Source organism: Oppia nitens, unplaced genomic scaffold (genome assembly GCF_028296485.1).
Source record: "Oppia nitens isolate AA-2021 unplaced genomic scaffold, nextdenovo-longstitch-racon4-pilon3 scaffold16_pilon_pilon_pilon, whole genome shotgun sequence".
Lineage (NCBI taxonomy): Eukaryota > Metazoa > Arthropoda > Arachnida > Sarcoptiformes > Oppiidae > Oppia > Oppia nitens.
In genome coordinates this window covers 1,363,358-1,386,065 of record NW_026533195.1, presented here as the reverse complement: position 1 = coordinate 1,386,065, position 22,708 = coordinate 1,363,358, and the positions used below count along the sequence as shown (strand labels likewise).

At 19.7% G+C, this 22,708-nt stretch overlaps 4 protein-coding genes across 5 annotated transcripts; 3 read left to right on the top strand and 1 right to left on the bottom strand.

The window, feature by feature from the left end:
• Positions 1 to 2,920: 2,920 nt before the first annotated feature.
• On the top strand, positions 2,921 to 3,754 carry LOC128965134 (uncharacterized). 2 transcript variants are annotated; one of them, XM_054311789.1, is made up of 3 exons: positions 2,921 to 3,117; positions 3,271 to 3,420; positions 3,611 to 3,754. In XM_054311789.1, exons 1-3 carry the CDS (start codon positions 3,032 to 3,034, stop codon positions 3,636 to 3,638), a joined length of 264 nt encoding a protein of 87 aa, XP_054167764.1. In that variant the 5' UTR covers positions 2,921 to 3,031; the 3' UTR covers positions 3,639 to 3,754. The 2 variants fall into 2 exon arrangements, with proteins under 2 accessions (XP_054167764.1, XP_054167763.1); XM_054311788.1 differs by having other exon boundaries at positions 3,265 to 3,420.
• Positions 3,755 to 4,408: 654 nt separating this feature from the next.
• On the top strand, positions 4,409 to 5,079 carry LOC128965136 (uncharacterized). The gene is made up of 2 exons (XM_054311792.1): positions 4,409 to 4,557; positions 4,696 to 5,079. Exons 1-2 carry the CDS (start codon positions 4,485 to 4,487, stop codon positions 5,052 to 5,054), a joined length of 432 nt encoding a protein of 143 aa, XP_054167767.1. The 5' UTR covers positions 4,409 to 4,484; the 3' UTR covers positions 5,055 to 5,079.
• Positions 5,080 to 6,050: 971 nt separating this feature from the next.
• On the top strand, positions 6,051 to 6,880 carry LOC128965259 (uncharacterized). The gene is made up of 2 exons (XM_054311908.1): positions 6,051 to 6,208; positions 6,447 to 6,880. Exons 1-2 carry the CDS (start codon positions 6,103 to 6,105, stop codon positions 6,878 to 6,880), a joined length of 540 nt encoding a protein of 179 aa, XP_054167883.1. The 5' UTR covers positions 6,051 to 6,102.
• Positions 6,881 to 10,884: 4,004 nt separating this feature from the next.
• Positions 10,885 to 13,068, bottom strand: LOC128965140 (influenza virus NS1A-binding protein homolog). The gene is made up of 9 exons (XM_054311796.1): positions 13,008 to 13,068; positions 12,674 to 12,865; positions 12,508 to 12,590; positions 12,241 to 12,305; positions 11,933 to 12,146; positions 11,423 to 11,532; positions 11,252 to 11,329; positions 11,002 to 11,087; positions 10,885 to 10,922 (listed from the first exon to the last, which is right to left on the bottom strand). Exons 1-9 carry the CDS (start codon positions 13,008 to 13,010, stop codon positions 10,908 to 10,910), a joined length of 846 nt encoding a protein of 281 aa, XP_054167771.1. The 5' UTR covers positions 13,011 to 13,068; the 3' UTR covers positions 10,885 to 10,907.
• Positions 13,069 to 22,708: the final 9,640 nt, after the last annotated feature.

Here is a 22,708-nt window from a genome sequence, read left to right as displayed (position 1 = left end):
AATAAAAGTAATATTTCAATTGGTTAGTGAAAATAAAATGCATAAAATTAGGGATTAAAATAGGGATTAAAATTTTTTAAATAGATTTATATATATATATTTGATATTTATTTATTCAGTGATAATAATAATAACTATGTTATTAGTGTTAATACAGTATATTGTTTACAGCATATATTGATATTTAAAAATTTTTTTATCTAGTTTATTTATATTATTATTATTATTATAAAAATAAATAAATGCCTGGTTATTAACTTATATTAGACAGATATTTATTTATTTTATAATTTTGAGATATAAACTTTATATATAATTGTTATTTTTCTGCATTTTATTGTAAACATAAATAACAATAACTATCGTTATTATTATTATTGATTAACTTATAATTTTTGTTTTGAATCAATAAAGTTATTTATATAATACTAAATTTATTTTATTTATTATATTTATTTTTTGATAAAATATTAAACATTAAGTTTTTTTTATATAAAGTATTTTATAATAATAATAATAATAATAAATTCTAGTTTTTAGTTTCCAAATAATTATAAATAAATAAATATAGTTAATATGATTTTATTAATTCAAATGTTTATATTATTTATTTATAATTATAATTATAATTACATTAAAATAATTAATTAATAACTTAAATATTAATGAATCAAATAATTGAAAAAACAATTAATTTTGCTATAAAATATTGTATATTGATATCAAATTATAGCGATTATATCAATACTAATACTATTCATAATAATAATTATTATAATTATTTAAATCATCTACCAGTTGGACGTCTAGTATCCATAATTATAGTCGATACAATACAACTCCTATATATTATACGCTATCTACTATCCGGACTAGTAGACAGGCAATGGATGCGCCAACTAGTAGGCGATCCACTCTATCAGGTATGGTTGCCGGAAACATTTGGCCCATATATGTTAGCCGATTGTGCACTGGTTATGCTACTAATCTACTTAACCATCCAATATCAATACACCCGACACCAGTTGCCCATACTAGACTATCTGGATCAATGGCAATACGGTAGACTGGCCCGATTGTTGCCCATGAATCCCGTAATACAAACACGATTGGCCTGGATATTCAAATGGTTAACCCGATTGCTACTAGACTATACCTATTGGTCATTGGTCCTGGTATTCAATGTATATACCATGGGTTTAATGATGCTAGCTTATTTAGCTGGTGATTTTACTGGGCTAACTGTCCTATTGGGTACACTATCCACCATGGGATGGACCCTGGTAGCATTTAGTATACCATGTTTTGGTGTATTAATATGGTCGCTAATGTGCCTATATTTTAGATATAAATTTAGTGCAATTAATCAACAATTGTACCGTGCTACTAAATTAAATAATAATAATAATAATAATAATAATAATAATAATCACCATGATAAATTTAGCATTGTCAATTTACTAATCGGTCATCATCACCATCTATCCCGTTATGTACGGGATATTAATCGGACATTCAATTGGATACTATTTTATTTGTATTATCTATCGACTATTGGTTTTGAAATCCTATTGTTTTTAATATTTGCACCCCGATCAAATTTATTATCACGTTTATTTTTATCCCTATATTTCCTATTATTTTTCACAATATATTTCCTAATAAATATGATGTCTACTTGGGTATCATCGGAGGCCAGTCATCGATCACGTTGTCTACTCCAGTCCTATTTGTGTCGGTCGGGTAGTCGACTAACGTATCGCCAGAAATGGAAACTCCAGTCAATGATTGAACATTTGTGTGGTCCGGATATCGGGTTTTATTGTTTGGATTTATTTCCGATGAATAACCGGGAATTTCTATGGTTATGTTTGAATTTTATCTTGATGCATTTATTATTGTTAAATAATTTTCAAAATAATATCTATTTAAGATGATAGTTAGATAGATAGATAATAATGATTAATATATTTTTAAATAATTTTTTTTAACAAATAAATATTTATTTATTTTTTTGGTATGAATTTACTGTTTTTTTTAAATAAATGTTTAATATATATATATATATAATTATTTAGTAAATAAATACTTAATTACTAGATTACTAAACTTATTATGTATTTCTATTATTAATAATAATTATTAATATTTTTTTAACAAATAAATATTTATTTATTTTTTGGTATAAATTTACTGTTTTTATATAAATGTTTAATATATAGATATAATTATTTAGTAAATAAATACTTAATTACTAGATTACTATACTTATTATGTATTTCTATTAATATTAATAATAATTATTAATATTAATATATTTTAAATAATATTTTTAATAAATAAATATTTATTTATTTTTTTGGTATAAATTTACTGTTTTTATATAAATGTTTAATATATATCATATAATTATTTAGTAAATAAATACTTAATTACTAGAATAGTAAACTTATAATGTATTTCTATTAATATAATAATTATAATAATAATAATAATAATTTTTATTATTTGTTTGCTATGTTTATTGACATTATATAAATTTATAGTGTTTTTTATTACTAAACTAAAAAAATCAATATTTATTAATTTTTGTTGTTGTTATTGAACTAAAAATAATTGCAATCTATCGACAATCAAACAAACAAACAAAAAAAATTAAAATTTTAGTTAGAAATAAAAACTTTTTTTTAAAAATATTTTACAGTACATTTTGTTAACCAGGATATTAATAATATTATTAATATATAAAAATATATTTTTTTAATTAAAAATTATATAAAAATTTTATTATCTTTAGCAAAACATAATACAGTTATTACAACAACAATAACATAACAAATATTTAAACAAAAAAAAATTAACAAATTATTTAATCAATAGTCTATATAAATAACTTTTAAAAAATTAAATAACATTTAATAACTTATAAATTATATATATGTGTGTTATTTAAAAACTAAACTAATAATAATAATTTCAAAAAATTAACAAAATTTTAAAAACTAATAATTTTTTGTTTTATTTAATAAATATGTATCGTTTGATTGAATTAATGATTTTAGCAGCACTTATTGGTGCCATACTATTGACCCAATCAGCCAGCGCTGGATTTTTAAGGTAATAATAATTATTATTATTTTAATTAATTAATTAATTAAATTATTTATTTTATAACTAATTCTAAAATAACTAGTCTCGTAGACAATTTTCATGATAATAATAATAATATTTAATTTTTAATTACCATGCTAAATTAAATAAAAGATATAGCGGTTACGGTGGTTATGGTGGTGGTAAAGGTTATGGAGGTTATGGTGGTGGTGGTAGAGGCTATGGTGGTTATGGTGGTGGTGGAGGCTATGGTGGTTATGGTGGTGGTAAAGGTTATGGAGGTTATGGTGGTGGTGGTGGCTATGGACGGTATGTATACATTAAATTTATATACTGTTTTTATATATGTATTATATGTTATGTTATTGTTTTTTTTAAATTAATATGCAAATGTCTATTAATATAATAAGTTTTTCAAAATTTAGCTAGCTAATAATTTAATGCTATTTTTTTAATTAATTATTTTTGTTTTTTTTTTAAAAAAAAATTGATAAATTAGTGGATACGGTTATGGCTATCATGGTTAACTTATAACAATGGTTAACTCACCAATTAAAAACTGGTTTATCAAGTTTATATAAAATTAATATTTATTAAAAAAAATATAAACTAAAATTATAATTATTTTAATTGTTTTATACACAAACAATAAAAAAAATTCAAAATAAATTAATGTTTTTCTATTTTTTTTTTAAATAAAATACTATTGTTTGTTAATTTACTAAAAAAAGTACTTAATTTTTTGTTTTGTTTAAATCAAACTAAAAATAATCATTATTTTATTTGTATTAAACTTTAATAATTTTATAAAAATCAAAAATTTAAATAATTAAAAAAATATATTTTTTTAAATTTACGGATACATATAGGGATTTAGCTATTTAATAAAATTTATTATTAAATTAATAAATTAATATATCAAATTTATGTTTAGACAATAGTTATTTTTTCAAAAAATAAATAAACTTAATTTAATATATTTAACAAATAAAATAACTATTGATAGTTTAATATAAAATTTTTTAATTACTAAAATATACTTATATTTTCAATTATTATTTAATAATTTATTTAATAATAATTACCGCAAAAAAACAAACAAACAACATGACATATTAAAAATATTTTTTTTTTAAAAATTATCAAGAAATTAATTAAGCAATATTATATTTAATTTTTTTCCAAAAAAAAATTGTGTAAATAGTATTATTAGGAAAATAGTGACAAGCATAATTTAAGTTTTTAATTTTTCAAAAAAAAATTATAGGTATATAAACCATTGAAGATTTTTGAATTTTATTTAAACAAATATTTTAGTCTAGATTAAATTACAATAAACATTAATTAATTTTTTAAAAATAAACAAAACAATCATGTTCAATCAGTTTACAATTATTATATTAGTAGCTAGCTTATTTATACTAAATGTAACTTGCTACAATAGAGGTATGTATACTAATATAATAATTAATTAATTAAATAATTAAATTTAAACAAAAAAATTTAAAAAACAAACAAACTATACTTAAAATTATTAATAATTTATTTTTTTTAAAAAAAATAATAATAATAATTATCACCTAGGATCAATATTGCAACGACGATTACTTAGTCAACCGGTTGCCTATCAGGTTGTTGTCGGTAGTACACCGGCACCGGGAGGTGATGGTGACAATGATATTAAATGTGATCTGGGCAGTTTGTTTGGCAAACTGATCGGCAATGTAGAGGAACTGGTCAAACCTGGTGGGGAGTTGGCCGGTAAAATCGGATCGGCTATAGGTGTATGTCCAACGGTACCGCCGTTTGATCCGAAATGTGTCAGTCCTATCATCGAAGCGGTTACCACTGGTTTCAAACTGATTGCACCCGTACTTAAGCTACTGGAGTTCGGGCTACAGTTTCTGTTTAAATGTTTGTTAGGTGGCGGCCTATTTGGTTAGGTATGTATGTATGTGGTAGGGGTGGGTGGGATGGGTGGGATGGGTGGGATGGGTGGGGTGTTTATGATGTGCATAATAATACTGTATTACAATACTATTATTATAATAATACTAATACTATTAATATTGTTAATTATTGTTAAATAATACATATATTTTATTGTTTTCTTTTCATTTAATTAAATATATTGTATTATTATTTTTGTTAAAAAATTATTATTTAAATTTAATAAAATGATTTTTGATTATTAAAAAATTAATAAAATTAAACTATAGAAATTAAATATATGTTAATTTATGTTTTTTTTTTAATATTAATTATTATTACAATTTTTGATTAGGGTGTGTGTGTGTATGTGTATGTGTGTGGTTGTATGAGTGGGTAATAAAATGTTAATAATATTAATAAAATGTTTATTAAACAATAAGTATTATAAACTATAACTAATATATGATTGTTGTTTTTTAAATAAAATTATAATTTGAAATAATATTTTTTTAGAAATATATATCTGTATATAAGTGTAATAATAATAATAATTTTTTTTTAATAATTTCAAAAAATTATTAATGTTATATTAGTTAGATTACTTAAATTTAATAATATTTAGATAATTTTTGTATTTAAAAATAAAAAATAATTAACAAGTAAAATACAACATAATATAATACATAAATATATATTATTTTCAATAAAAATTACATTTATTTTTTTTTAAAAAACTAATTAGTAAAATAATTTATTGATTTTATTATAAAAACAAAAACAACATGACTTACTAAATAATTTTTTTTAAAAAAATTATAAAGAAATTAAAAAAAATTAAGCAATATTTTATTTAATTAAAAAATAAAAACTAATTACTTATAAAAATTTTAAGCAACTATTTAGTTATTATGAAATAATTATGATAAAAAAATGACATGCATAATTTTTGTTTCAAAAAAAATTTAATTGATATTTAAGCATTGATATTTTTTAATTATTTTATAATAAACTAGTAGTCAAATAAATTTTAATAAATTTTAATTGATTATAACAAAAATCATGTCAAAATTATTTTATAATATTAAAATTATCAATCAGTTTAGCTATATATCAATAATACTAATATTATCATCATCATCAATAAATTGCAACTATGTCGATTATGGTAAATATATATATATATGCATATTCAATAAATATTTAAATATAAATTTAATAAAAATATAAAAATATAAATAAATACTAAATAAATATATAAATAATTACTAATTAAATATATAAAAAAATATAAATAAATACTAAATAAATATATAAAAAATATAAATAATTACTAAATAAATATTTAAATAATTACTAAATAAATATATAATATTTTTAAAAAAAAAATTAATTTACTAAAATAGCCATAAATAATTATCAACCATCAACTAATCAATTACCGGTAACAGTATCTACAACATGCAATATAATTGAATCAATTGGAACGGCCATTGAATTAGGTTTACCACTGGTTGGTTCGGGTACGGGACTAGCATTGAGTATACTATCCACTGTTAACGTATGTTTGACTATACCTGCGGGTCTAGTCGGCTGTATATTGGGTATTATCGGATCAGTGGTCAAAGGTATACCGCTACTGGTGCCCGGCTATCGTCTAGTGGCCTACGGTATCAATTTTCTGGTTAATTGTATTTTAGGTGGTCTACTATCACTATTGTCCGGTCTATTTGGTGGTGGCGGTGATGGTGGTATCACTACTACAACTACTACTACTACTACCGGTCCTATTAATGGTATTACTAGTAGTAGTAGTAGTAGTAGTACTGATTTTTTCTAGAATTATTATTATTATTAAAGATATAATAATTATGATATAATTATATAGTTTTTAAACTAAATACTATATATGAAATCTATGTTTTATAATTATTTTTTATTTAATAGTTTTATATTTAATATATAATTTTGTTTTTTCATTATTATTATTATTATTACTATTTTTAAATAGTATTTGTATTGATATATTTTTTTTAAAAAAAATATAATATTAAAAATTATTAAATTAATGTTTATTGTTTACTATTATTTTTTTTATTTGTATTAATTTATTACTAAAATGTATAATTTATTAGTTTTAGATAATTTTTGTTTGTTTGTAAATCTAATTTGTAGTCAAAATTAAATAAAGTTTAGAAATAAAAAAAATAAATATAAAATAAAAATTTAATTTTATAAACTATAGTGTTACTATTAGCTTAAATAAAATAAAGCAGTTTAAGTAAAAATTATTTTTTTTAAAACTTGTCTAGACAGTTACAATTACAATAAATTTATTTAAAAATTATTTTTTTTAAAAAAACAAATTATAACAGTCATTATTAACTTAATTTTTTTTTAATATCATAATAAGCTTAAAACTATTACTTAATTATATTTAGTAATACATCTCCTATTACTAAAACAATTGATTGAAATAGTTTTAATAACTAAAAACATATTTCATACGAAAATTAATTTCAATAATAATCTAATTTATATATCCTTTCATTTAATAGAAATTCCAAAAAAATATCAATAATACAAATAATTAAAAATTTTGATAAATTTATTTCAATATGAAATTACTAAAATATCTATAAATATTTAGATAAACAGAAAGTTAGATAAACATGAAATACAATTCATTGAAAAAAAGTATAAAAGTAAACAAAAAAAATTATATTTTTATTTATTATTAATTTTATATTTTCAATAGAAAAAAATTAATATATTAAATTTAGTAATTTTTTTAATTTAAACAACAAAATAATAAATTAAAAAACAATGAAAAATTTAACACAAATATTGTTTCTAATAATTTTCTGTAAAATTTATAATCTTACCAATGCACAATTGGTATTTTTTTTAATTTTTTTAAAAAATATTTTTTAGACACTTTAAAATCTAAAAATCAAAAAGTTTAAATATAAAAAAAAATATTTAAATTACACTTTATTTATTTTTTAAATATAGAATTCCCAATCTATCTATGTTTGCGGTGGCGAAACAGTTGATGATGCTCATAATTGTTATCGATACGATCTTGATGCTAATAAATGGTCAGAAATTGCTCATACAACAATTGCACGTCAGTTGCAATCAATTGGCTGTATTGGACAATAAATTGTACGCAATTGGTGGCGAAAAGGTTGTTTTTTAGCTTTTTTTTAGTATTTTCATAGTTAATTAATTTAAATATCTTATTAAAATTTAAATTAAAAATATTAATTAGTTATTAAAATTCTAGAATATGAATTGGAATCATATGGAAATATTTGATAAAACTTCTAATCAATGGAATCCAGCGGATGATAACTTGATTAGAAATAGAAGGTTTTTTTAAATAAAAATTTATTTAAATTATTTTACACGTTATTTTAAAAATATATTATTATTTATTATTAGATATATGGGCACAGCCGTAATTAATGATACAATCTATGTTTGCGGCGGCTACAATGGAGATGGTGGTATTACGTTATTTATTTTATTATATTATATTATAGTTTTAAGTTTTATATTTTAATAAACAGATAGTATTTTGATAGTATTTTAATTAGTAAAATAAGTAGATATTATTTGTGTATTAATAACTAAATTAATTCTACTATTATTGCTATTTTTAGTTAAAAAAACATATTATTATTTACTAAACAGGTGTTGTCTATTGTGAATATAAATCTAAAAACGATTACTATTGGCATTTTTATCAATATATGACCGAAAGGAGATGGAACTATCAATTGGTTGCCCATAACAATAGTTTATATATGCTAGGTGGTTTAATTAATAATATTTGTTCGAACCATGTTGATATAATAAATATAAAAACCAGATCATTTACTAAAGGAGCTTATCTATCTACTGTTAGGTTAGTTTTTTGAAAAATTTTAATTAAATAATAATATAAAATAATTAAAATATTTTATCTTATAGACTTCAAGCAGGTTCTGTATCATTTCAGGGCAAATTGATTGTATGCGGTGGTCATGATTGTTCAAATCCATTATCCAGTTGCGAATCGTACGATTCGGCTACAAATAAATGGACTAAATTTAGTAATAAATATTTACTTTTGCGAACCTATAGTACCTAACCTAACCTAACCTAACCTAACCTAACCTAACCTAACCTAACCTAAAGTAGTTTAAAATTAAAAATATAATAATTTAAAAAAAAATTAAAACAATTATATATATAATAAAAATATCTACTGTTTTTTTCTAGCATCAATGAATCGTCAACGAGCTAATTTTCAGCTAGTAACAGCTAATGATAAGATTTATGCAATTGGCGGCTATCCATGTAATTTTTTTTTAATTTTTTTTAAATTTTATGCATGTTACTTATTATTATTATTATTATTTTTCAAAAAATATATAGTTACAACTGTTGTTGAACAATACGATAGTAAATCGGATAAATGGATTGATTATACTACCATGCCAATTAATATAACTGGCTTTGGTGTATGTATATAAATATCTATTTTTAAAATTTATCAACAAAAAAAATTTAGCATCTATATTATTTAATTAAAAATATTTTTTTTGTATTTATTTTTTAGGCTACTGTATATTAATTGCAATAGACAAACAAAAATTATTATTACTTGAATTATATATATATATATATATATTAAATTATTAATCAAGTGTATGAATATTATTGATATTATGAATAAATAAATAAATTTAAGCATTTAATTATTTCTATGATATTAATTATATGAATTATAATGAAAAAAATTGTTTATAAACTATGGTATAGTAAACAACAATATAAATTTTTTCAACTAAAATTTTATAAGAAAACAAAAAACAATATAATTATTAATTATAAATTATAAATTTTTAAATATTTCTTAGAAAATAAAATATTTATATATAAAATATTTTTAATAAACATATAATCTAGATCCACAATTTAAAAATAAAAATTTGTATTAGTCTAGTATACAGATATTAAATTTTGTGAGACTTAGTGAAGTCTTTAAAAAAAACATGAGTAAATCTATATTATGATTTAGTATAGTGTAAATCATTATTATACATTCATTATACATGAATACCAGATTTTTCTCATAGTTTTTTTTATGTAGAGCTTCAATAGTGTAGTGAATAGAATAGTGTACTTCAATCAACTATGATTTAGGTTAAGTTAGGTTATTAAGAACTATTTTATTATAATTTATTGTAAATGTGTGCAATATTCGTAATAAAATTATTGTATAGTTTTTTTTAACTAAAAGTATATTTTTTCATAATCTCAAAAAAATATTTTTATTATTACATTTAATTATTTTTTATAATTTAGAAACTCTTAGATATAATATAATAAATTAATATTTTTATTGATTTTTATAAAAGTACACATTACATTTTTTGGTATACAATTCAAAGCTAAGATCAATACAATACTATAATAACAACTAAAGCACCTTAACTACCAGTGCCAGAGGACTACCCTATTATAAGATTATTAAAAAATGATGATAAATTATAATTGATAACAATAAAAATAAAATTATTTTAACCAATAATAAGTATGTTTTAAACATAATAAATAAATAAAACTTAAATAACTTAATTAATTATATTAGTTATAATTTTTTATTTTTTCATAAAATCAAAATAATCATGTAACAAATTTAGATATTTTATGTAATGCTTAGAATAATGTTATTTAACAAATAAGATATATATTTTTAATACATGTATTAATTTATAATAATAATATTAAAAATATTATATATGATTAAATTATTGCAATAATTTTTTTTTAAAATATAAGTTTTTAATATACCCAGTTGACTGTTTTTCTCGTTAGAATAATACAGCCTAGAGTTAAAAAAAATAGTGAAAAAATATATAATTTTTAAATAATAATATTTTAAATAAAAAACAAAAAAAAACTTACACCAAAACCAGCATTATTAAACGGCATAGTTGTATAATCAACCCATTTATCCGATTTACTATCGTATAGTTCAATAACGTTTGTTACTAAACAATATTTTTAAAAAAATAAGTAAAATATCAAATAAAATATCAAATATTAAAATTAACATTAATTATTATTTTTAGAGATATTATACAATTTATACAACATCAAAAAATCTATTAATATTTTTTTTATATAAAAATAATAAATTTAATTAATATTTTACATGGAAATCCGCCAATTGCGTATAGCTTGTCATCATTAACTAGTAAATTGAAATTTAATCTAACTCGATTCATTGATGCTTGAAAAAAATTATAAATATTTATTATATTTTTTGTCAAATTAAAATTAGTGATTTTTTAAAAAAAATATTCATTTAAAAATTTAAATTTACCAAATTTAGTCCATTTATCAGTGGTTGTATCGTATGATTCGCATGTATTGGTTGTATAGCCACCGCATACAACAATTTTATCCATATAGGATGCTGCAGCACAATCATCTCTATAATTTTAACAAAAATAATAATAATAATATATATATATGAAAAAAATAAAATAAATTTTTAGTTTATTAGCTTTCTAATATTATTGTATTAAATAACAATAACAATTAGATAATTAAATAAACAAAAATTTATATATACAGTCTATATATATATATATATAAATTGACAAAAAAAATAAAATTAAAAAAAAAATATCTTTATATAATTAAAATAACAAAGTATATAAAATTAATACAAAAAAAAATATTAAACTAATTGAAATATATACATATATATATAATTTAAACAAATTATACTATAATCTATACTAATACTATACTATAATTATATTAATTATAAATTAATTAATTTACTTGTATATAGAATTAACCTAGCTACTACTACTACTACTGCTACCTTTTCATTGACATTTTTGACCCAGTTGAACTTAATCTAGTTTTGACATTGATAATTTCCATATCGTCATAGTAACTTGACTGTCCAAAACCGCCAATTAGGTACAGGTTATTTTTATGGGCAACAATCTGATAGTTCCAACGTTCATGTATTAATTTATTCAATAATTGCCAATGGCCAAATTTTGGATCATAAAATTCACACGATTGTATGCCTAATATTTGATTATTATTAATTAATTTAATTAATTTTTTTTTAATTAAATTATATAAATTTTTAAAGAAAATAATTATTTTGGTTTGTTTTACCCCCATTGTAACTATAGCCACCACAAGCATATATAATACTATTGATAACTTCGACGCCTAAATAACTATAGAAATTAATTATTAAATACATTAAATATATAAATATAGTATAATTTTAAATTAATTATAAAAAATGAAATCAGTAAATATATATATATAATTATACATATATATATACAATACATATATATATATATAAGTATATATATACTAATTATATTTTAAAAAATAGTTTTATAAAAAAATTTTTATGAAAAATATAGTTACCTTCTATGTTCAGACATTACTGTAAACTGATTCCATTTATTATTAGTTGAATCATAAACTTCTCCAATATTCCAATCATAATTCTATAATTAAATTTTAGATTTTTAAAAAAAAAATTAAAAAAGTTAAAAAAATAATTAATATATATTTTAAAAAAACTCATAACCTTTTCGCCGCCAATTATAATCATTGTTGTCTGATTTACAACAACCAGTTGGTTACCCTGTCTGGCTAGTGTTGTATGGGCAAATTCAGACCATTTGTTTGCCTGGATATCCCATTTAAAACAATTATGATTGTCATCTAATTGTTCGCCACCACAAATGTAGACTGATTTTGAATTGTTGTCAGGGGGTGTCTATTGTAAATAAATAAAAATATTATACAATAAAAATTAATATATATATATATAATTCTTCTATTAATAATTAGTAATTATTATATTAATAAATAATAAATATTATTTTAGTAATGATTATATTAACAATTATTATAATTACCATTGATTTTCCATTGATGCCAATGTTTAGAAATTGACATAGACAAACAATTGCAAACAATATATTTAAAATGTTCATTGTTAATTAATTGTATTGTATATATATATGTATTATAAAACAATAATTAGTAAAATGTTAATATATTTTTTAAAATAATTTTTTGTTTTTTGGTAGTTGCTTTATATACCTAATTTTTTTTATTAAAAAATAATTATCTCATAAATTAATTTCATTATATGTATCATAATGTTTATTTTTAAAATTTGTTTATTAATATACCTGTATTAATTTACTAAATTTAGATAATTGTTTTTGGCTAGACTAGTTATTTAATTTCATATATTTGAAGTATTTTATTTTTTTATTATTATATATACTGTTTATAAGATAATTTATTGAAATAAAATAATTTTATTTATAGATAAAAATTTAGTTAATTTTTTTAGTATAAAGCATTATGTTATTAATTAATTTGAAATAAAATAACATGTTATTGTTATTTAATTGTTTATTAAATTTATCTTATTATTTTTTTTTTAGTAAAGGTAATAATATAAATAATATACATTAATTTCAATAATTATCTTATCTGGATGATTTAATAAAATAAAATATTATCTTAAAAAATATTATTGATAATAATGTAATATACAATATTAATTATAGTTATAATTAATTATTGATTTATTATTATTTTTATTTATTTATTTTTATGAAATACTTGTCTACATCAGATATTTTTATTATTGAAATTCATTAATAATTTTATTAATAATCTAATTGTTTATACTTTATTCTTAAAAATATATCTAATAAATCTAATATATATATATATATATTTAATATACAGTCATTTTATATTTATTAGCTAATTAAAATATAATGAATTAATTTTTTTAATTAAAAAAATGTTACAATTAAATTAATTATTATTATTATTGATAATAATACTAATTATTGAATAATACTTAATAGTAATAAATGATTGGCAAATAAATTGACCATAAATTGGCCAAAATGTGAATTATTCATTGGAAATAAATCCAAACAATAGAAACCAATGTCGGGTCCACACAAACGTTCAATCATTGACTGGAGTTTCCATTTCTGGCGATACGATAGTCGATGGGAACGACATATATAGGACTGGAGTAGATGTCGGGGTCGATGAGCTGAACGTAGAACACGTGTAGACATTAGATTAATACTGAAAATTATTGTAAACATTATCAGAAAAAATATGCCCATTATTAAACGTGTTTGGAATTGTGTCCCGGGTGCAAATATTATATACAATATAATTTCCAAACCAATCGATGATATATAATACAAATAGAATAATATGAATTTAAATAAATCATTTATATCGTGGACAATTTTTGTCAGTTGAACATGATCAGTTAATTGTTGTCGTAATAATTTATAATTATTATCGATTAGTGCCCGGCTAATTTTCTGGGAAATTTCCTGAAACTTTGATTTCAGATACCAGCACGCTAGATACCATACTATATAGCCAAATTGTGGTATGGCCAGTGCCAGATACACGGCCAGATAGGTACCTACTAAGCCAATTAGCATAGTTATCAAGGTAAACTGTGAACCCTGTGGATCCAGATAGTAGGCCATCCATGTCAAATATAGATACCATACGCTAAGCAATATAACCTGGCACCAATAGTTATAAGTTAGATAATATTTAACCATCCATGATAGTTTTCTAAATAATCTATACAGATTATCTGGATTAATTGCCATGGTTAGTTTATTGTATTTGAATTGCCATAGTAGTTCAAGTATAGATAGATTACCCTGATAGTATTTGGATTGTATAGTCATGTAGAGTAGTAGCATGACTAGTGTATAGTCGGCAAACATACAGGAGCCCAATGAGGCCGGATGTATAACCAAATATAATGGATCGCATACCAGTGCCCGTAGCCATTGCCGATTGACTAGAGCCGATAGCAGGCATCGTATGGTAAATAAAGCTAATATAATATCGGCTAATAGTATGCCTGTCCATTGTTTAGCAGTTATTTTATTAAGTTTATTGTTGTTTTTAATCAGTAAATAGTTATCAGTTGTCGAAAACATTATAAACTTATTTATAGCAAAACTTTCCAATTGGTTGACAATTTCATACATAGTTTGTGTCATTTTTATTTTAATGTAGTTATTTAATTATAATTATTTAATTAAATATATATTCAATATATAAATTTATAATTAATTAAAAATTAAAATTATTTAAAAACTTATCTATAAATATTATTAGTTATTTAAATTTTTTAGAAATTTTTAAAATAGTTTAACATTTATACATAATGTTTATTATTTACTATGTTATTGCAAAATATTGGTATATTATAATATAGTTATAGTTATTATTAAATAATAATTACAATATTATTAATGTGTTTTTTTTGTGGCAATAAGTTTGCATTAAATATAAACTTAACCTTTAGTTATAATATATATATATATATATATATAAATAAATTCAAAAGTATTGTCAATAATACAATCGATAATAATAATAATAATATAATTTTACAAATAAATGTATATTTAGTTATATATATTTTTTGTAAATAAATAAAGTTAAAATATTTATTTATTTATAATAAACACTAAATAAATAAAAATAAATAAATATCAATATTAACTAGCACAATGCACGCAAATATTTATACATATATAACATTATTGAAAACAATATTAAAAAGTTATTTTTTTAACGAATAAATTAATATTTATTATAAAATATATAGAAAATTATAGTTATTTTTATTATATTACAGTACCATAATATAAATAATTAATGTTAAAAGTTAGATAGAAAAAATTTATTTTTATAAAATATAAAAAAATTAATTTAATATACAATTAATTATTATTATAAGAAATAATATCATTAAGTTTTTAAAATAAAAATATCTAAGATATAATAATTAATTGTATTAAAAATGATTAATGATTTTTGTAATAATTTATTATTGAATGTAATATATATATATGTAAAAAACTAAAACTTTATAAAAATTTAGTATAAAATAAACTTTAATTTTTTTGTTTTTAAAAATATTTATATTTTTAAAACTAAAAATTAACATTTGATACATTTTATACTATTTAAAAAAATAAATATAGTTAAAATAAAATAATAGAAATAAAATATAAACTAGAAATTTGTTAATATTTAATAAAAAAAATATAATTTTTTAATAAATATTATGCAAAATTACTTATTAGTAATAAAATTATTTGAACTTAAATTCAGAACAAATATATAATAATAAATAGTTAATAATATTCTCAAAATTTTTTATTTATATTTAAATTATAGATTTTTATTATATATATATATATATATATATATATAAAAAATTCTAAAAATAATTTAAAATACTTAATAATAGTAAATGATTTGAACTGAAATTTATGCACAACATTGCAAACTCCCAGTTATTCATTGGAAATAAATCCAAACAATAGAACCCAATGTCGGGTCCACACAAACGTTCAATCATTGACTGGAGTTTCCATTTCTGGCGATACGTTAGTCGATTCCGGGAACGACATATATAGGACTCGAGTAGATGTCGGGGTCGATGAGCTGAACGTAAAACCCATATAGACATCAAATTAATACTGAAAATTATTGTAAACATTATCAGAAAAAATATGCCAACTATAAAACGTGTTTGAAATTGTGTTCCGGGTGCAAATATTATATACAATATAATTTCCAAACCAATCGATGATATATAATACAAATAAAATAATATAAATTTAAATAGTTGATTTATTTTATAGACAAATTTTGTCAACTGAACATGATCAATTAATTGTTGTCGCAATAATCTATTGTTATTTTTACTAATTGCCCGGGAAATTTCCTGGGAAATTTCCTGAAACTTTGATTTTAGATACCAGCACCCTAGATACCATACTATATAGCCAAATTGTGGTATGGCCAGGGCCAGATGCCCGGCCAGATAGGTACCTACTAAGCCAATTAGCATAGTTATCAAGGTAAACTGTGAACCTAGGGGATCCTGATAGTAGGCCATCCAAGTCATACATAGATTCCATACGATAAACAATATAACCTGGCACCAATAGTTATAGTTTAGATAATATTTAATCATCATGGTTAATTGTCTAGATAATCTATTCAGATTATCTGGATTAATTGCCATGGTTAGTTTATTGTATTTGAATTGCCATAATAAATCTAGTATAGAAAAATTGCCCAGATAGTATTTGGATTGTATAGTCATGTTGACTAGTAGCATGACCAGTGTACAGTCGGCAAACATACAGGAGCCCAATAAGGCCGGATGTATAACCAAATATAATGGATCGCATACCAGTGCCCGTAGCCATTGCCGGTTGACTAGAGCCGATAGTAGGTATCGTATGGTAAATATAATGAGTACAGTATCGGCTAATAAGATACCTGTCCATTGTTTAGCAGTTATTATCTTAAGTTTATTGTTGTTTTTAATCAATAAGTAGTCATCAGTTGTCGAAAACATTATAAACTTATTTCTAGCAAAACTTTCCAATTGATTGACAATTTCATACATAGTTTGTATCATTGTTTTGTTTATAGTTATTTAACTATATATTTATAATTAATTTAAAAAAAAAAATTATCTATAAATATAATTATTTAACTATTAAATATATTTTTAAACTATATTTTACAATATAAATACAGTACTGTATATAAAGTTTATATACTTTTATTTATATATTATTTATAATATTAAAAAATATTGATATATAGTTATAACATTAATATTAATTATTAAATTATATTATAATATTATAATTTTTTTTGTTTTTTTTCAGTGGCTATAATTTTGCATTATTTATAACTTATTCAATAGTTATAATAAATATTATATAATTTATATATATATAAATATAGTACTGTATTATATATAAGTATATAAAAATAAATCCAAAAGTATTGCTACAATAGATAATAATAATAATATAATTTTTTTTCATTGAAATTTATATTTAGTTTTATTTTTATTTTTTTTTAATAAATAAAGTTAAAATATTTATTTATTTATAATAAACAAGATAAAATATTGGTAAGTATTAATATTAACTAGCACAATGCACGCAATTATTACATAGTTTATAAAATACTATATAACAATGTTATGTTATAAATATAAATATTTTTTGTAATAATACAAATAATTATAATAATAATAATAATTAACATTAAAAATAAATTAAATATTTCAAACTTTTTAAAATATACGTTCAATTTTATTTAGATAAAATATAATATAAACAATATTCAAAAGTTAATATATTTTTTTGTGAATAAATTAATTTATATTTTAAATATATAGTAAATTAAAGTTATTTTTTAAATATAAACAGTACATTATATAAATTATATTATATGTTAAAAGTTAGATAAAAAAAATTAGTATTAAAAGATCTAATAATTTTATACATTTATGATTATAGACTATTATATTACTAATAGAAATATAGTATTAGTATTATTATTATATTAATATCAAAAATAAAAATCTAAAATAAAATATATTGTTTTTTTGTTGTTGATAAAATTTGTTGTCAAAATTATTATTAATTAATTACATATTTATGTTAATATCATATATTATATTATAATATTAGTGACATTACATAAACAAACTATAAATAATTATTTATTACATAATTAATGATACATTTAATAATGTATAATATTAGTTATAATAATAGTAAATATTTAAGATTTATTATTATGAATAAATTTATGTTAAAAAATTACTAGTTTTTAATAATGGTAAATGAAAAAAAAATCACATTTATAAATGTTAATAAATAAATAAATAATAAATTTATGAAAAATTACTTAATAATAGTAAATGATTTGCACTGAAATTTATGCACAACATTGCAAACTCCCAGTTATTCATTGGAAATAAATCCAAACAATAGAACCCAATGTCGGGTCCACACAAACGTTCAATCATTGACTGGAGTTTCCATTTCTGGCGATACGATAGTCGATGGGAACGACATATATAGGACTCGAGTAGACGTCGGGGTCGATGAGCTGAACGTAAAACACGTGTAGACATTAAATTAATATTGAAAACAATTGTAAACATTATCAGAAAAAATATGGCTATAATGAAACGTGTTTGAAATTGTGTCCCGGGTGCAAATATTAGATACAATAATATTTCCAAACCAATCGATGATATATAATATAAATAGAATAATATATATTTGAATATATCATTAATATTATGGACAAATTTTGTTAATTGTACATGATCAGTTAATTGTTTACGCAATAATCTAAAATTATTTTTATGATTTGCCCGGGAAATTTTCTGGGAAATTTCCCGAAATTTATATACTAGATAACAGCAAGCAGTATACCATACTATATAGCCAAACAATGGTGCAGCAAATATTTGATTAGCAGCCAGGTATGTACCCACTGTACCGATTAGCATAGTTATCATGGTAAATTGGGATGAGTAACCTTGATAATAGTAGGCCATCCAAGTCATATATAGATTCCATACGGTAAACAATATGACCATGTACCAATAACCGTAACCAATTAGATATTTAATCATCCATTCTAGTTTTCTACATAATTTATCATGGACATTTTGATTACTAATTGGTTGCTCAAGTTTATTGTATTTTAATTGCCAGCAAAAATCTAGAAAATATAATCGACCCCGGTAGTATTTGGATTGTATAGTCACATAGATTATTAGTATGTTTAGCCCATAGTTGGCAAACATCAAGGAGCCTAACTGACCGGGTTGTATGACCAGATAGATTGGATCGCATACCAGTCCACGTAGCCATTGCCGATTGACCAGAGCCGATAGTAGATAACGTAGGGTATAGACTATGATTGAGCTATTGGCTAATAGGATACCTGTCCAACGTTTAATAGATATTATCTTGGTGATATTATTATTATTATTATTATTATTGATGTTTTTAATTAGAAAATAGTCATCTATTGTTGAAATTGTTATGAATTTTTTCAATGCAAAACTTTCCAATTGATTGATAATTTTATACATTGTTTTAAATATTAATAATTATAATTATATTATATTTTTTAAAAAAAATTATTATATTTAGTAATTTAGATAATATTAATATTAATAATAATGTTTTCTCAATAAGTGTTCAATAAGTTTGTTGAATATTATTGATTGTTAAACTAATTTCAAAATAATAGTGTGTTTTACAATAATAAAAATATCTATAAATTTTAGTTTTTTAACCAAAATAAAGTTATATATTTACATATATATATATTTAACTATGAATTTTCTAACTTTTTCAAATAAAAATATATTTATATATATATAATATTTAACTAACACATTGCACGCAATTGTTAAAATATTTTTTATTTAGTTAATAATATAAATAATTTAGTTGTTGTTGAATAAATTGATGTAAATATTTTAGATATATTTTTTGTTTGTTTGTTATAATATTGACATTTAAACTATAATTAATGATTAAATTTATAACCTTATAAAAACTTATAATTTTGATTAATATACGTATAACATATGTATTAAATACAATTATAACTATAATTATTATTAATATAAAATAAAAATTACAATTTTTTTTGTATTTTATTTTTTAAAATTTACTGTTTATAAAAATATAATTTTTTTTATAAATAATATTTTATTAATGTTTCAACAATTTTTTCAACAAAATTAAAACAAAAATTAAAACATGTATAAAAATATTTTATACTATTTATTTCTAATTTTAATCTATTAAAAAAAACAAAATAAATCAACAATAATTCAACAAATTTTTAACTAATTTAAATAGTAAATACATTATTAAAAAAAAAATAAAGTAGCAATAAATAAATAAATCTACCAGTGCTTAAATTTAAAAAAAAAATAAATAATTAAATTTGTTTAGTAATATATATGTATATATATAATATATATAKATATATRTATATATATAATATATATAGTATATACAGTAGTTTATATTATTAGCTACATAAGCAAAATAAAAAAAAACTAAATAAATATATACATATATATTTCAATGCACATGAGTAATGTATAGTACATACAGTATGTACAGTATGTATGTATGTGTAAATCCGGCTCCGGGATTAAGATTTTTAAAGGTTAACTATTATTATTATTATTATTATTATTATTATTATTATTATTATTATTATTATTATTATTATTATTATTATTATTATTATTTTTATAATACCAGTGCTTAAGTATCTTATACTGTATGTAGTGTAAGGTTAAACTAATTTTATTTATTTAATTTATTTTTAATTTTAATTGTATAATAATACAAATAATTGAAACAAAAATTGTGTTATATATATGTGTATGTGTTTTACAGTAAATGTATTCAAATGTGAAAATTAAACAAAAAACAAAATTTATTTAATACTGTATATATATATACACTATTATAATGGTATACTTTAATTACTAATATTAAAGTAGACTTTTTTTATACTATTAATATATAAAAATATTTATATAATATACAGTATTGTTATAATAATAATAATAATTACTATTATATTATACTTTCAATTTTCAATAGTCATAACACACTAACAAAATATATTAAAAAGTTTCCGGTTTTTATCGATTTTTAATGAGTTGTTATTATATTTTATTTCCCAAAACATAATATTAAAATATAATAATATATAAATATTTTTGTTGTTGTAATAATTATTATTAATAATAATAAAACATAAAAACGTGTCATTTTTCAACATTAATAAAAAAAACAGTCAAATATATTATATATATTATTTAATATACATTTTAATTTAAAATGTAAATTTTTTTTTTTTTTTTGATGATCTAAAAAATAATAATAATTTTTTTGTGATTTACATTTAAATATTATATTTAAAAAAAATTATTAATAATTTTTCCTATTATCGATTATGTGTCACTAAATTTTGATTATTATTATTATTATTGAATAAAATGTGAATTTTAATTGAATTATTAGTTAATTTTTATTTAATTTTATGTGACATTATTTTTATATATTTTTTAATATATAAATTATTTATAAATATTATTATTGAAAAATCAACAAAAAATATGTTTTATATAAATCTTATTATAATAATAATTGTGATTACATTGTGCTTTACAAGTGATAATAATATTATGTGTTATTTAGGACCTAATAATAATAATAATAATAATAATAATAATAATAATAATAATAATAATAATAAATTGTTGGCCACTACTAGATTGCAAGCACCGGTAGATCATCAATGGTTTGGCGGCACCGGTAGACAGTCACTGGCAGACAATTTAGACATTTATCTAAATTGTTGGCAAACTAGTGATCAATCAATTGATTGGTGTATCAAAACATTTAATACTAAAACTAATAATAATAATTATTATTCAAATTCAAGTGTTAATAGTTATAGTGATAATAATAATGTTAGTATTATTAGTGATATTATAATAATTGATGAAAAATTATCAAATTGTTTGATCGATACTATAAAACAATTGATTGTTTGTTCACTAATACAATCATCTAAACCTAAAGCTGATGAAAATTTCCGGTAAATTTACCCCAAAAAAAACTTATAAAAAATTATAAAAAAATAAAAAACT